The 16,469-nt window shown below is 40.1% G+C and overlaps 1 protein-coding gene across 1 annotated transcript in view; it reads left to right on the top strand.

The window, feature by feature from the left end:
* sec23a (Sec23 homolog A, coat complex II component) overlaps positions 1 to 16,469 on the top strand; it is a 90,187-nt gene that overhangs the window by 23,391 nt on the left and 50,327 nt on the right. The window contains exons 7-8 of the mRNA XM_078562813.1: positions 7,893 to 8,037; positions 13,905 to 14,063. Coding sequence (XP_078418939.1) covers positions 7,893 to 8,037; positions 13,905 to 14,063 — 304 coding nt within the window. The remainder of the gene's footprint in view (positions 1 to 7,892; positions 8,038 to 13,904; positions 14,064 to 16,469) is intronic.

Here is a 16,469-nt window from a genome sequence, read left to right as displayed (position 1 = left end):
ATTAATTTTCCGTTCCAGCATAAATGAGGTTGCATTTTTAAAATTTCAGATGTTTTAATTTTAAGAACATGCCCTCTTTTGGATTAAACCTAACTACTGGCCTTGCCTTTCTGAAATTTTTAATTCTTTTCCTTGCAGTAAATTCTTTTATGGATATTGAGGTATGTTGTAGGCTCATTCTTACTAGTGAAAAACAAATCCATTGAGGGCATGGCTATTTGCATTAATATTTTCATGCAAAATGTTTTGCTGTACAGCCACGCCTATTTCTAAAGAAAAAAAATTGAAATTAAAGTCCTGGCCTTGCCTTATGATTGTGCTTACCTTTACAGCACACACTTACTTTCCTTGGTGTGTTCACAGAGCAAAAGTATGGTTCATATTGTTAAGTTTGCTGTTTTCTCTCGCTTTGCTCACTGCAGTTTTATTTGCTTTATTTTCACACCCGGTTCATCTCTGCTCTTGCTACTGAGTTAATGTTTAGTACATGATTCTTTAAAGCCTGGATCTTGGGAGAGTGATTTGTCTGTACACATTGTCACTGGATATGCAGTCAGGATAACTGTAAAACTAGCTGCATTACAGGGCCTGTTTTTCATTGCTGAACAGAATGTGAATGTATATTGACCATGTTGTCAGACAAAGTTCTGCCATTGTGATGTCAAGAACAGGAAGCGCTTTGCTGCTGCATCTCCTGACCCCAGGAAGAATGTGAACAGTCAGGAATATCCAGATAAATAAAAACAAAAATCTTCTGTGTCCATTGTTCAGTATATTTCGTGGCATTTCCCTCTTAATGCATGAACAATTCCCTTAAATTCTGTTTCATTTAATACAAAATTTTCATGTGTGTTGGGTATTAAAAGTGGTCCTTCAGGAAGACTAAACAGTAATGAATGGAAGACATCGAAGAGGAGGGTGATGCAAAGAAATGGAAATGGAAATCTAAGGGGTGCACATCAGGGATAGAGAAGAGATGAAGGATTAATAAAGAAGAATGGAAAAAAAAAAAGGCAATGAGAGAAATTTGGATGCCTAAGAGCAGTAGGGTAATTTAACTGAGCTGGAAAATGAAAGGAAAGATCGTGTAGTCAATCACGTCAAAGACTGCAGAGAGGTAGAGGAGAATAAAGAGAGAAAATGCATCACAGTCACAGAGAATTTTACCTATGCCTAATTAGGATGGTTCCAGCTTTGTAGCAAGGGCAGAAACTTGATTGGAGAGATTTAAACATAGAGTTTGAATTATAGAACACCACCAATCGCTAAATGTTGCACCACAGGTTAGCAAGGCCATAAAAAAAAAACAAGCACTAAGTTTTATTTCTAGAGGAATAGAATTGTAAAGTAGGGAAGTTCTGCTAAACCTCTATTGGACCTTTGTTAGACCACACCTTCAGAGTAATGCATGCAGTTCTGATTGCTATTAGAGAACTTTGAGGCACTGGAAAAGATGCAAAGAAGAGTTACAAGGATGATACCAGAAATACGTGGGTATACATAGCAGGAAAGAATTGACAGGCTGGATCCCTTTTCTTGAGAAAAAGACAGCTGAAGGGTGAGCTAATGAAGGCTACAAAATTATGAAAGGTTTTGATAGATACTGAGAGAATGCCCTCTCTTCTGAAGAAGAGCATAACAAAAGGCCATCAATATAAATCCAATAGGGAATTCGGAAGAAACCGCCTTACCCATAGAATGAGAGAAACCACTGTTCCCCAAATTCGGTCAATTGAAACATGCTCCATTTGCCCCAATTCATTCCCCAGAACGAGATCCAGCACTTACTGATTAGAAAAACATTAATCAGCAAACATCTTGTATACATTTCAGGAATCCCTTTCCACCTTTGCCCTTTACATTATTGCTTTCCCAGTCTATATATTGGATAATTGAAATCCCCCATTATTACTACTGTTTTCTTCTATTTTTCTGTAATTTGCTTGCAGCTTTGTTCCTGTACCACCTCTGCATCTCTGACCTATAGTATACACCCAGTAACGTAATATCTACTCTAGTCGTTAATTCTAACTGAATAGATTCTGTTTCTATAGCTTCATCACTCTCCAATGGTATAATAGTTTCTTTGATCAATACTGCCACCTTGCCTCCTCATTTCCCTTTCTATCTTTACTGAATACTTTGTACCAAGGAATATTAAGTTCCCAATCCTTCTCCTCTTTGAGTTAGGTGTCTGTTATTGACATTATGTCATAGTCCCATATGGCAGCTTGTGTTTCAGACTTCACCCCCATCTCAGCTCATCTCCTGCTGAAACCGTCATTCATTTCTTTGTTACCTCTAGACTTGACTATTCCAATGTACCCCTAGCTGGTCTCCCACATTTTACTCTCCGTAAACTTGAGGTAATACAAAACTCTTGTCTGTGTGTTAACTCATATCAAGTCGTGTTCACTTATCACCCTTGTGCTCACTGACCTACATTTGCTCCCAGTCAAGCGACATCTTAATTATAAAATTCCCACCCTTGTTTCAGATCCTCTGGCCTCGCCCCTCCCTATCTCTTTAATTTTCTTCAGCCATACAATCCTCCGAGATATCCTCTAATTCTGGCCTCTTATATTTCCCAGATTTTAATCACTTCAACATTGGTGCCTTCAGTTGCGTAGGCCCCAAGCTCTGGAATAGTCTCCCTGCCTCTCCATCTTGCTTTCTTCCTTTAAGGCACCCTTTAAAACTTACTTCTATGACCAAGCTTTTGGTCATCTATTTCAATATCATTTTATGTGGCTAGGTTTTATAATTTGTTTTATAATGCTCCAGTGAAGGGCCTTGGAGTGTTTTATTGTGTTACAGGTGCTATTATGGTTAGGTTGTTGTGGGACTCACAAATCTTTTCTACCAAAGGGACCTTGGTTCCAGCTCTGTTAAGATGAAACCTGTCTACCTCGAGTAAGTCCCTTCTGGTTGTGCTATCTTGCGCAAGCCATTTGCCCTGTCGTGTTGTGGATTCTCTCGGGACTGCAATTTCTAGAGTGGCATATTCCTGAGGATTACCTCACTGCCTGCCACTTCTTACCCTGTTGGATTTTATCCCTTTAGATCCTATTAATTACTCTGATTATTTACATATTTAGTGTTGACCCTTGGTTTGAATGACTTAGCACCTTTCCCCCACCCCCCCGCACCAAATTCTCACTTTCAGCAAATTCCCATTGCAACTCTGTTTAGCAGATACTTCCAGCTCTGTGCATCAGCAAATACTGCTCTAATGTATACTTTAGTTCTAAACAGTGTATTTCTAATTATCACCCACAAGAATATTGAAAACTGATTTGGGAGGCAACCACATATTCGAGGAGGTTGGAAATGATTTGCAAGGACAAGGGCTGAGGATGAGGTTTTGTTTTGAAAGGGAGGGGGCAGTACCTATGGAGTGGTAACAGTTCACAATATTGACTAGCCTAGGGATCAAAAAGGATTTTGGATCATCAGCAATTTAGTGGGAATGTGGTCAAAGGAGCAGGATGTATCTGTCATGGACAAGATGTATGTGGAGAGGGCATGAAGAAATATAGGAGAGACATTAGTGGGGGACCCAGGATTGTGTAGGAGGCAGCCTCTTGGGATGGTTGACTTGGTGGGTGAGGAAAGGGGGGAAGCAGGAGAGACAGCTAAAGGGATGGTTTCCATCATAGCAATAAAGAAGTCATGAACTCCTTGTTAGAGGGGAAGGGGCTTGAAGATGGTTGGTAGTGGAGAAAAGGCACCAATATTTATCTTTACGTTCCAGGATGATCCTAGAATAGTTGCTTTTTTTTTGGCAAAGGAAAGTGATGAATGATAGATGGTAGTCCAGCCAGATTCAGTGATGGATGGCTAAATTATTGTATGCCAGATATGTTCAGGTCTGCACCCTTTGGACTTCAGGGGGAAATATATGCAAGATTAAGGAGTGATATAATTGAGGTGTTTAACATGATGAAAGGATTTGATAATTTGATTAGGTAGAAGAAACTGTTTCTCCTGGTGGGGGAGCCCTGAACAAGACGGCATAACCTTAAAATTGAGTATTGCTGAAAAAGAAATGGTGTATTTTTGAAGCTTTTCACTTTGCACACATCAGGACAATTTGCAAGTAAATACTAATGTCAGGGGAAACGATATGTTTATACTGTATGAGAAAAGAGTGCTGATTGGTTGGCAAGTAGACTCTGGTAGAAGGGCTGCCATGGAGAAAGTCACCACCAACTGGTGCAGACAGTTAACTGTCACGCATCATTTGAAATTTAAACCAAGCAGCTTGACTCTTATTGGTCAACACATTGCCCAGGGGGATGAACCAGAGAATGGCTGTCACTTATTTTGTTTAGCTGAAACAGGCGCGATGTGTGTACATGTTATTTCTGTCTGTAAAGAACAGGGCCCTGTGTGTTAATATATGTAGCTTCCAGTACACGCAAATACACCACACTGCGAGCTGACTGACAATCTTAAATTGATTGTCAGCGTAATTCTTAGAACATTGAGGATTACTTAGCAAATATTGTCCAATTGTGGAATCACATCTAATGTTGGACACCGTTTTGATTTTTGCGAGCACAGCTGGCTGGGTACAGTCTGTACCTTGCTCTTTGCGAACAGAGGAAGGGATATGCTGTTTGATACGATCTGCCAGCCTTTGGGGCATACAGCCTACATACCTAGCATCAGACTGGCACTGGAATTCATCCACCACATTACTCATTTGTGTGATAGGCAGAATGTCTTTTTGGCTTGATGGCAGCATCCTGTTAATGGTAAATGCCACTCGTTGCCACTGCATAGTACCAGCGTGAACCAGCTAACTTCACCTGTTGCTCAAATTTTTGAGATAGATTACCCTGGTGGGGGTGGCGGGGGGTTGGGGTGTGTGAGGTGAGATAGACTGGGCACTTTTCAGGGCCGAAAGTGACGGCCTTGGGCCCATTCATGAGTGTGCGCAATATACAGTGTAAAATGATCTGATCAGGGTAACTATTATCCAACAAGATGTCTTTGATGTGCCTTATATCAGCGTCAAGTTTGCATGGTGAGCAAATGGCTTGGGCCGCATTTACGAGATTGCCAATGAGACCAACCTTACAGTGCGTGGAACTATAAGAATCCCAACGCATGTATTGTTCAGTGAGGGTAGGCTTGCGGTTGACTGTGGTAGAGGATCCCCTGGCTGATTTCTCAACTAGTATGTCAAGGAAAGGGAGTTCATTTGACTGCCCCATTTCAAAGGTGAATTTGAGCGCAGAATGGAGCCCATTAAGACATGTAAGGAAATTATTACATGCAGCTGCAGATTTAAATATAGCAAATGCATTGCCCACATATCAGGGGGAGGTTGGGTGTCGTTCCATCAAAGACACCTTTCTGATGGAACCCAACAAAGATGTTTGCGAGAGCTGGGCCTAGAGTGCATCCCATGGTAACGCCATCTATTTGGGCATACACGGTGTCAACAAAGCTGAACTCAACTGCGCGAGTTGCCAAGTTCATAAGCTCAGTGAATACTGATTCACGCAGTGGTAGTGGGTCTAGATCACCATGATATCGTGCTGCAGTGCAAATATCTATGGCTTCCTTAAGTGGAACATTGGCGAATAGGCTAACATTGTCAAATGATCACATGGACACAGCATTGCTTTTGATATGCAAATCCGTGATATGCAAATCCTGCATGGTCTTCATAAATGTGAAGGACTCCTTCACTGTGTATGCAGAAAACTTGCTCAAAACTGGTTGTAACAATTCACCCAACCATTTGGCCAATTCATGCTGTGCAGAACTGGTCATAGATAAGGGACATCACTTTTGTGTGTTTTGGGCAGCCTATAAATATGTGGGCGTAACAAGCTGTGAGGATGAACTTTTATTTTATTCATTCATGGGATGTGGGCTTCACTGGCCCTGTCATATATGTCACACAGCAGCTCATTGCTCTTACACTAGCCCAAGTGTTATTTTAGCTTACTTTTGAGCAAGGCTCTCCGTTCATGTTGAGCAGCAGGTCCAATGGATACAGATTTGGACCTGTCATTAAGAATGGTGTGCATTTTGTTAATATCGTCACGCTTGTTAAGGATGACTCTTCCTATCCCTTTGTCAGGTTTAATGATGTGTACGTCCGGGTTGGTCTTAAGGCCTCGCAACACTGTAAGACATTCGCGTTGCATGTGAAAATCAGGTCGTTCAGAATCCCACAATATGTGAATGCATTCTCCATGGCAACGCCTCTACCAATCAGGCTCCACTTGGCAACCAATCAACACTCTCTTCTCATGCAGTATAAATATGTTGTTTCCCCTGACATTGGTATTTTCTCGCGAATTGTCCTTATGAGTGCAAGACGAAAAGCATTGACAAAATGTCTTTTTTTTCAGCAATACTCAAATTCTGTACTACCAAACGACTATTTGTAAACCTTAAAATTAGAGATAGACCGTTTAGGGATATTATTAGAAAGCACTTCTTCACACACAGGATGGTAGAAGTCTGAAAATCTCTTCCGCCAAAAAGCTTGAGGATAGACCAATTGAAAATTACAAAACTGAAATTGATAGATTTTTGTTAAGGAGATTAAGGTATGTGGAACCAGGGCAGGTGAATGGAATTAAGCCATTGAATAGTGAAACAGGCTATTGAGGTTAAATACTCCTATGTTACTAATATCAGAGGGAATCACAAGGACGGGAGAGAATAAAAAATTTACTTGGGACAAAGGCTTCAAAGGTGCAGGTCAGGGACTAGTTGAGCAGATTGACTGCTATAAAAGTGCTGTGGCAAATAGAAGTCAGAGGATAAGCAGTTGGAACTTTTAAATTGCAACTGTAAATGACATGGTGGAGAGTTATTTTGCAAGGGCATACACACAAAGTAGAGTGGTTGGAAGGTGCTGAGATGTGTGTGGTAAGAGATACAAGACTGATAGGTTTGTCTGTGATCAGTACCACTGAAGTAAAGAGTCCATGTGAGATGCCATGGTTGAAAGGGTAGATCTATGGCTAGGGACGCGTATTATGGAGAGGGTTGGAGGGAACAGGAGGACAACAAAATCAAGAGTGTGCAAAATGAAATGAGTTGGAGATGGGAATCAGCGACGATGGACAGTTGTTCAGTGCAGGAGAGGAAAGGAGCATACTTTGGTAAGAATTTTGGGGTGGCGTGGAGATGGGGGACCAGTAGAAAATGGCTCCTCTGTAACCCTCATCATAACCAGCATTATAAAAGCCTAAGTGCAGAAGCATATATTTTAAAGAAAAACTTGGATTCAAGTTATCATCAAGCATAATAGTTTTGAAGATGTGTAGCACACATTCATTTGGGCTTCAAATGCAAGGATTCGAAATAGATATATTTCCGACTGTCCCTATTTGCTTGCTCTGAAGAGCTTTCTGACTTTCTTCTGCCACCACCAGAATATATTAGCTGAACGTTTTGAGACTAAGTTTGTATTTTTTTTTCCTGCCACCTGGGCAGGAAATATTATCTTTTTGTTAAATAATGATACTGTTACAAATAGTATAAAATCAACAGCAATTCCCATGCATTTTTTAGTAAGAAGCAGGCAACCTTCAAATGTTGGTAACAAGCCAATATCAGTCAATCTTTCCAAAGCTCTGACTGATGAGTAAATGAGAAATTGTCATCCACACCCTAAATAAAATAGAATATTATGACGGGGCTTAGAAGTGTTTTTGTGCATTAAACATTATTTGGAGCTTAGAGATTCTCTTTTTAAGTCCTAGTATTTTTGTTTTTCTAAGTTTGTTAATCGTTTTCTTATTTTGGTGTTGACCTCTTGATTCACTTTTTGGGGAGCTGAATTGAACATTCACATCAAGCAGTATGATTTGTTCCGAAGTGCCTGAAACATTCAATTTTTAAAAAATTAATTTCAGATTTTTGCAACCGGTTCAAAAAATTGACATGAACTTGACTGATCTTTTGGGAGAGTTGCAGCGTGATCCTTGGCCTGTACCACAGGGGAAGAGACCACTGAGATCCACTGGAGTTGCTCTATCCATTGCTGTTGGTCTATTGGAGGTATGGAGTTTTTCTCTCAGTAATTAATTTAAATTTACCAAAGGGTGGTGACGGTCTGGAATGCACTGCCTGGGAGGGTGGTGGAGGTGGGTTGCCTCACATCCTCTAATAGGTACCTGGATGAGCACGTGGCACGTCATAACATTCAAGGCTATGGGCCAAGTGCTGGTAAACGGGATTAGGTAGGTAGAGCAGGTGTTTCTCATGTGTCGGTGCAGACTCGATGGGCCGATGGGCCTCTTCTGCACTGTGTGATTCTGATTCTGAATTCTATTTTGTGTATTAAACTGGCAAGAGAGCAGATGTACAGCCACATAAGTTAAGAGTAGTGCTTACTCAGTTGAATTTATTACAAATATATTAATTTTCCCTGTATAATGCACCCTGCGAGAAGTGTAACATGGGCATTTAGTTGTTAGCTGGTGATTTGTTTATATGCTAATATGCCAGATTGCCGCCTCACTTCCCTGCCCCCACCACTATCCACCTAACCACCATGACCTTTAGATATTGAGTTTCTTTGGTTTGCAAAACTTTAAGGAATTGTGCATCATCTAAATTATGTTGAAACTTCTGTTGTTCTCCACTTCCAAGTGAAACATCTAATTCACTGGTGAGCCCTTGTCTTTTTTTTACACATTTCTACGGGTCCCTTTAAAAATGTGTGCAAATGGCAAGGGCTCATTTCACCTCTTATGTGCTATATGTGTACCCTGCCTGAATGAAGTGACTTTCAGACAGAGATGAGAATTTTTTTCTGAGGGTTGAGGGTTTGGAACTTTCTTCCTCAAAAGGCGGTGGAAGCAGAGTCTTTGAATGTTTTTAAGGCAGAGCTAGGTAGATTCTTGATTAACAAGTGAGTGAAAGGTTAACGGTGGTAGGCAGGAATGTGGGGTTGAAGTTACATTCAGATCAGCCATGATCTTATTGAATGGTGGAGCAGGCTTGAGGGGCCGAGCAGCCTACGTTCCTAATTCTTATATCGGCTAAAGTTGAGGGTAGGAATCTTACTGTGGAATTAGATGGATGGAATTGCAGGAATGTCAAGATAGTCTGAAGTAATTCCAGAGCCTAGCAGACTGCTAATTAAATGCTTAGATGGGCATATTGCTCAGTATAGAAGAGGGAGCCATAAGGCCTGTTCTGGCCTTTGATTCCAGCAGTGGACCAGAATGTGTGGCAAGTATTTGTAGCCACAGTACTTCCAGCATTTATCCATCAGGCTAGAGTAAAATTGGTGGGACTCTGTGCACTGTTAGTTATTTAATGTATGCTTTAACCTGGCCCTTGTCTTGTGTGTAGATTGTGATGATCTGTTTCGATACTTTGTTGCATATTTCTGTGTAAGGCCTCGGTCTTTGTCCCAAGTACCTCTTAACTGACAAATTGTGGCATTGCCTTTTTCATGTCACCTGCATATCAATTTTCTGCTAGTGCTTTGGGGAGCTTCCAGGTCTGCAAAATTGAAGGAGGAACTGTGAAACACAGGTGCAACTACAGTGAAGTGTTTATCTTTTTTGCCATGCTAGGGGGCAGAAGCAGGATTGCTTTCATTGATGTGGTGTGAGGCTATTTTCCTATATTCTTTACAGTACAACTGCTAAACTTGCAGCCTGTAAAGTGAAGGAAACCAGAAGTCAATCTTTACTCAGTTTTAGATTTATTCACAAAGCGAGACATTACAAATCCTAACTTTAAAACCAGCCATCAGTGTCAATAAGTGTGTGTCTGTGTGTGCAAATAACCATTCAGTGTCCCCCCACACCTGTACACTTAACCTTAATTTATACAATTAACACCAATCTCTGACTAAATGTCAGAATAGCAGGTTTAAAAAAAACTCGTGTAGATTCTTAATGAAACTGGTATTTCTTTTTGTTGATGGGAAGAAGATTCCTTCTCCCTAAGCCTCTTTACCCCTCTCATCGTTTTAGACCGAACTTAAACCCTACCTCTTCAACCAAGCTTTTAGTCATTTCCTCCTTTGCCAATTTTACCTGACTATACTTCAGACGTTTTGCTATGTGAATGACACTATGTGAATGCAAACTGCCGTTGTTGCTACAAGACATAGCTTGATTTTGAAGTTTAATTATTTTATTTCTGTGTGAAAAGAAGTGATGTTGCCTTGTAAGACCTGCAGAGGGAGAGCCTGAGCTTTATAAGAAATTAACTGTCCAGTAGTTAGAATTTTTCCAACATGAGTTTACAGTAGAAATAATCAGTTATGAGGATGGGCTGCATAGAACATGTTTCCTTCAGTGTAGAAGATTAAGGGATGATCTTAGCATAGTGTAGAATCACAATTAGCTGAAATTTTTATGATGATTAAAGGAATTGATAGAACATATAGAGCCAACTGTCCTCTGGTGGGGATTCCAGGGGTGATGTCAGGAAAACACTTTTTCACATAAAGGGTGATGGAAACCTGGAGCTCTATCCCCCAAAAACCTGTTGAGTTTGGAGATCAACTGAAAATTTCAAATCTGAGATTGATAGATTTTTGTTAGGCAAGGGTTTTAAGAGTTATGAAACCAAGGCGGGTAGATCAAGTTAAAATGCAGATGTTATGACCCTGGACCAGACCCTCAAATGTTTGGTACGATCTGGTTCAGGACCAGTAACTTTTTGTTTAAAGTAGACAAAGTTTAAGATTCAAGCCAGTTGTGGTTTTATCCTCTTATCAAGATTCCACGAGTTTTGAACAAACAAAATAAACTTTACTATACAAGTTCAGAAAGATAGAACAAGTTACAATACCTATCTCATACTCTAATATTCAGGGTTAATATGAGATGCATGTGAATTAACAGGCAAACTGTGGTTGAACACACCACATTGCACAATAAATGGTAGACACAACCAAAACCGATTCCGTAGATTTCTCAACTAACCACACAGACGTCAGTAAACACTGAGAGTCAACCAATCCCATTGAAACTCTGTCCCTCTCATGAGCGATTCCAGTCTTCACCTTCGAAGATCTCGCCTTGAAATTTCTCTCCAGAAGTCGCTCCCACCCAGACGCCTAAGCGACAGTCCACCTTGCAGGGCTTCAGACTCGTCTCCCAAGGCTCTCCTCCTGGATTCCCGAGTCTGCACTCCAGCACCAACTCACAAGCACAACTTCAGATCTTCGGCTGCACCAAGCAGAACAGTACTGCTCCAAAGGATTGCCTTCGCCCTGCAGCATGGTGTCACCAATCTCTTGCTGCCTTCTCTGGTCTTCAGAGTTTCTCCTGGGCCCTCATTACTTAAAGTCTGCCAACCGCAGCCCTTTTTCTTTCTGGAGCCTATTTCTCTGCTTCTGCCTCTTTCTTAGCTGGACCTCTCCATGTCCCTGTCTGGGACTCCTCTTTTAGGACCTTTCCCTGTCCCTCCGATGGTCCCTCTCCATTGTCTCGAGGCTCCCTCGTTTTATGGTACCATACTGGGTCCCGAGATTGAATTCTCACGCCGTTTTTCCACGCATTTGCACTGCTGTCAGGATAGCCGAGCCCTTTTAACTGTAGGTGGAGAATCTCAGAACAGAGCATGCATGGCCAGACACGCTGCTGCACACTTCACATGTGTGGTCTGCCGGCTTCATAGCCCTCAGCCTCCACCCAGGCACCCACCCCAGTAAACAGCAACCCCCCTCCAAACCCCCTGAGAGAAAGGTAAGTCCACTTCATAGCAGACATTAGCTATGATCTAATTGAACAGAACATGCTGAAGTAGTAGAGTAGCCTACTTCTAAATTCCTGATTATTGAATTACAGTGCAATAGTAAGTCATTTGCTTTATATCATGCTTATGCCAGTGGGTTACTCCTCAACTGCAGCTAATTATTTTAAACCCATTTCCCCGCCCTTTCACTGTACCTTGTTTACATTCTTCATTTTCAAATATTTATCTAATTTTATTTTAAATTTGATAATTTGTGCATCAAGAGCACTTGTGATAAAGTAGCATCCCCTTTAGCTGTACAAGGCCTAACATAATTAACTGCAGGCATATACCACTCCAGCACCAGACACTCTGCCTAAGGGTTGTTGTTACATAATTATTTATGAAGTTATTGCCAAACGTGTGTATATCTTCATAAGTATATTTGGCCAGTTACTCACAATTGCTTACAACAATTCAAGTGACAACAGTTTTTCAACAGTTAAAAGAGCCCATTTCAGGCACTTGGCTTTTACTATACATAATTGTTTCCTCAGATTCTGGTGTTCAAAAAGCTTGCATCTTTGAATATCTTTTTCTCTGTGTTTAGTATTTTCTTATATTCAGCCATTTTATCTTATTACTCTTGTGAGGCTTTTTAAAATGGCTTTTCTGGTTAATGTTTACTTTTCTGTTTCTTGTGGTAGTGAAATTGCATTCAATGTGAGAAATTCAGTTATTTGCTTGTAATTTTGATTAGGATAGTAACAGACTTCAATCAAGAGGGCATAGGCTGGTGAAATTTAATGCAGAGAAGTATGAAGTGATACATTTTGGTAGGAAGAATGGGGATAGACAATATGAACGAATTGCTACAATTTTAAAGGGAGTGCTGGAACAGAGAGTCTGGGTTGTATGAACATAAGCTGCTTCAGTATCTGAGTTGCAAATGGTGCTGAGCATTGTGCCATCATCAGTGAACTTCCCCACTTCTGATGATGGGAAGGTCATTGATTTTTACAACAATCGATAGTTTCAGGGGCACGATTACTGAGATTAGCTTTCAATTCCAGATTTATTAATTAATCAAATTTTTTTTTTGTTAATTGAATTAAAGTCCACCAGCTGCTGTGGTGGGATTTGAACACGTGCCACCAGAGTATTAGCCTTGGCCTATAGATTGCTAGTTCATTTCGCTACCATCTCACCTTCCATGGCCAGCATTCTTTTTTGAAGTTTCACACCCAAAACTAAAAGCTATATTCCACGCTGTGTTTTATCAAAGCTCTGTGGATCTGAACAGAAGAAATAGGATTAGGAATAGGCCATAAGGCCCCTAGAGCCGGCTCTGCCATTCAACAAGACCACGGCTGATTTTATATCCGAGCTCTATTTGCATAACCCTGATTTCTTTAGTTCAAAAATATATTAATCTCTATCCTAAATATACTTAGTTACTGGGCATTTGCAGCCCATTGGGATGGTGAATTCCAAAGATTCACAAAGGTGAGTAAAGAAATTTTTCCTCAGTCCTAAAGGGTCAACCCCTTATCTTGTGTCTGTGTTCTCTAGTTCTAGACTCTCCAGCCAGGGGAAACAACATCTTCTACCCTATTAAGCCCTCTAAGAAGTTTATGCACTCCAGTGAGATGAACTGAGACATTACTTAATCACTTTTAAATTCCAACTACTTTGAGATAAAGGCCAATGTTTCATTAGCCTATTTTGATTGCTTTTTGTACCTGTGCACTCACTTTTAGTGATTTATGTATGTTGACATTTAACTCTTTTTGCTCATCCGCAACTCAAAGTCTCTCTGTGTTATGAAAAATAAAACAAACTTTTCATACTTTACTCCTAAAACGTAATCCTAATAATATCAATGGCCAGATCTATTGACGTTGACATTGCTGTCCTTCTGTCCTCTAGGGTAAAATTGAAACTTATTCAGACAAACCTATTGAATACCCAATAATATTGCTGGCATTCAAAATCGCATTCATTTCAAATAATACAAGATTGTATGAAGTATCTAAATTGTCAAAGATTTAGAAAAACATTACCTAAATTAGTCAGGATTTTTACAAAATTGAGTTATACCTTAAAGCCCATACAAAGTGGTAATATAGTGCCATGTTGCATTGTAGTGTTTTTGGTTAATTTCTTAACTGGCTATATTTTCATTTGTGTTTTATCTGATTTTTCTTCTTTTGAAACAGTGCACTTTCCCCAACACTGGAGGTCGGGTGATGTTGTTCATTGGGGGCCCAGCCACACAAGGACCTGGAATGGTTGTGGGTGATGATCTAAAGACACCTATCAGATCTTGGCATGACATTGAGAAAGACAACATTAAATATATGAAGAAAGCCATGAAGGTAAATATTATACATTTATTTTCACAAATAAGAACATAGGAACAGGAATAGACTATTTGGCCCTTCAAGTCTGTTCTGCCATTCAGTGAGGCCATAGCTCAACTGTGACCTAACTCCACATTGCTACCTTTGACCCATATCCACAAAAATCTATTGATCTCAGATTCAAAATTAACAAGTTGACTGTTGTTTGTGGAATAGAGTTCAAAACTTGTTCCACCCTGCTGGGGTAGAGAATTCTAAAGACTATCAAACTTGAGTGAAGAAATTTCTGCTCATCTTAGTCCTAAATGATTGACCTTTAAGCTCGAGGCTGTGCCTGTATTCTTTATTCCACTGCCACGGGAAACAATCTCAGTATCTATCCTATCAAACCCCTTCAGAATCTTAGATGTTTCAATCAGATCACTCCTCATCTTTCTAAACTCCAGAGAATATTGACCCAATTTACTTACCCTCTCATCATAGGACAACCCTCTCATCCGAAGAACCAATCTAGTGAACCTTTGCCTCCGATGCAAGTATATCCTTCCTTAATATGGAGAGCAAAATTGCGCACAGTACTCAACTTGTGATCTCACCAATGCCCTATACAACTGTAGCAAGACCCCAGTTTTGTACACTCGTCCTTGCAACAAAAACTAGCGTGCTACTTGCCTTCTTAATTGCTTGCTGTACCTGTGTGCTAACTGTGTTCCTTGTACAAGTACATCCAAGTCCCTCTGAACGTGAATATTTACACGTTTAATGCCTTTTAAACGTATTCTGCATTTCTATTCTTTCGACCAGAATGAATAACCCCTCACTTCCTCCATCAGCCACCTAGTTGCCCACTCACTGAACCTGTCTATATCTCTTTGCAGCCTCCTTGTGTTCTCCTCGGCTTGCATTCCCACCCAAGCTTTGTATCATCAGCAAATGTAGATACATTACTCTTGTGTCTCCATCAAAGTCATTGATGTAGATTGTAAGTAGCTGAGGCCCCAGAACTGATCCTTGCAGCACTCCACTAGTCACAGCTTGCCAGCTTGAAAATGATCAGTTCATCTGTACTTTGTGCTTCCTATCCATTAACCAATTATCCATCCATGCTAATATATTATCCCCAACTTCATGAGCCCTTAACTTTCCTATAAACCTTCTGTGTGGCACCTTATCAAATGCCTTCTGGAAATCCAAGTATATCATATCTACTGGTTTCCCTTGTCTTTCCTATTAGCTACATCCTCAAAAAACTTCAATAAATTTGTCAAACAAGATTTCCCTTGTGTAAAAACCATGTTAACTTTGTCTGATCATACTATGTTTTCTAAGTGCATTGTTAAGACCTCCTTAGTAGATTGCAGCATTTTCCAGATGACTGATGTCAGGCTAACTGGTCTCTAGTTCCTAGTTTTCTCTCTTGCTCTTTTCTTGAATAGTGGAATTGCATTTGCTAATTACCAATCTGCCGGGACCTCGAGAATTTTGAAAAATCATAACCAGCATATCCACCATCTCTGCAGCCATCTCTTTTAGAACCCTACAATGTTGGCCATCAGGTCCCAGGGATTTGTTGGATTTTTAGTCACTTAAGATTCTCTAATACTTTTTCTGTGCTGATAATAATTACCATAAGTTCCTTGCTCTTATTATCCCGTTGTTTACCCTCTATTTCTGAAATGTGCCTTCTACTGTGAAGACAGGTACAAAATATTTGTTCAATATCTCTGCCATTTCCATGATAATTTCTCCTGTCTTTGCCTCTAAGGAACCAACATTTACTTTAGCTGTTATCTTCCTTTTTATATACTTGTAAAGGTTCTTACATTCTGTTTTTATATTCCTGGCTAGTTTACTCTCCTATTCTATTTTTTCCCTTTTTGGTGGCCCTCTGTTGGCTTCTAAAACACACCCAATCTTCAGACTTAGTACAGTTCTTTGCAATATTATAGCCTCTTATTTTCGTGTAAGAGTATCCTTACCTTCCTTAGCCACAAATAGATCTTTCCTGCTTAGTTTTTTATTTTTCAATGGAATGTAGTTTTGTTGAACATTTTTGATTGTTTCTTTAACTGTTTCCCATTGTGTATTTATGGTTGTTCCTTTTAGTGTTTTCATCCAATCAACTTCATACTCCCTCAATCCCCCCCTCGTACCTGTGTAATTGGCTTTGTTGTTTAGGCCTGGAGTATGTTGCTTTCCAGCTTAAAAATGGAATTCAGTTTTATTATGATCACTTTATCCCAGAGGGTCTTTTACTATGAGATTATTAATTAACCCCAACCATTGCATAAAGCTAGATCTAGAATAGCTTTACCCCTAGTTGGCTCCACAACATATTGCTCCAGGAAACTGTCAAAAGCATTCTACAAATTCATCTTCCAGACACCTTTGCCAATTTGAGTGGTCCAGTCCATATGAAGA

The sequence above is a fragment of the Cetorhinus maximus genome, chromosome 18, assembly GCF_964194155.1.
Source record: "Cetorhinus maximus chromosome 18, sCetMax3.hap1.1, whole genome shotgun sequence".
NCBI lineage: Eukaryota > Metazoa > Chordata > Chondrichthyes > Lamniformes > Cetorhinidae > Cetorhinus > Cetorhinus maximus.
Note: the sequence above shows the minus strand (reverse complement) of the source record. Positions and strands in the feature narration are given on the sequence as shown.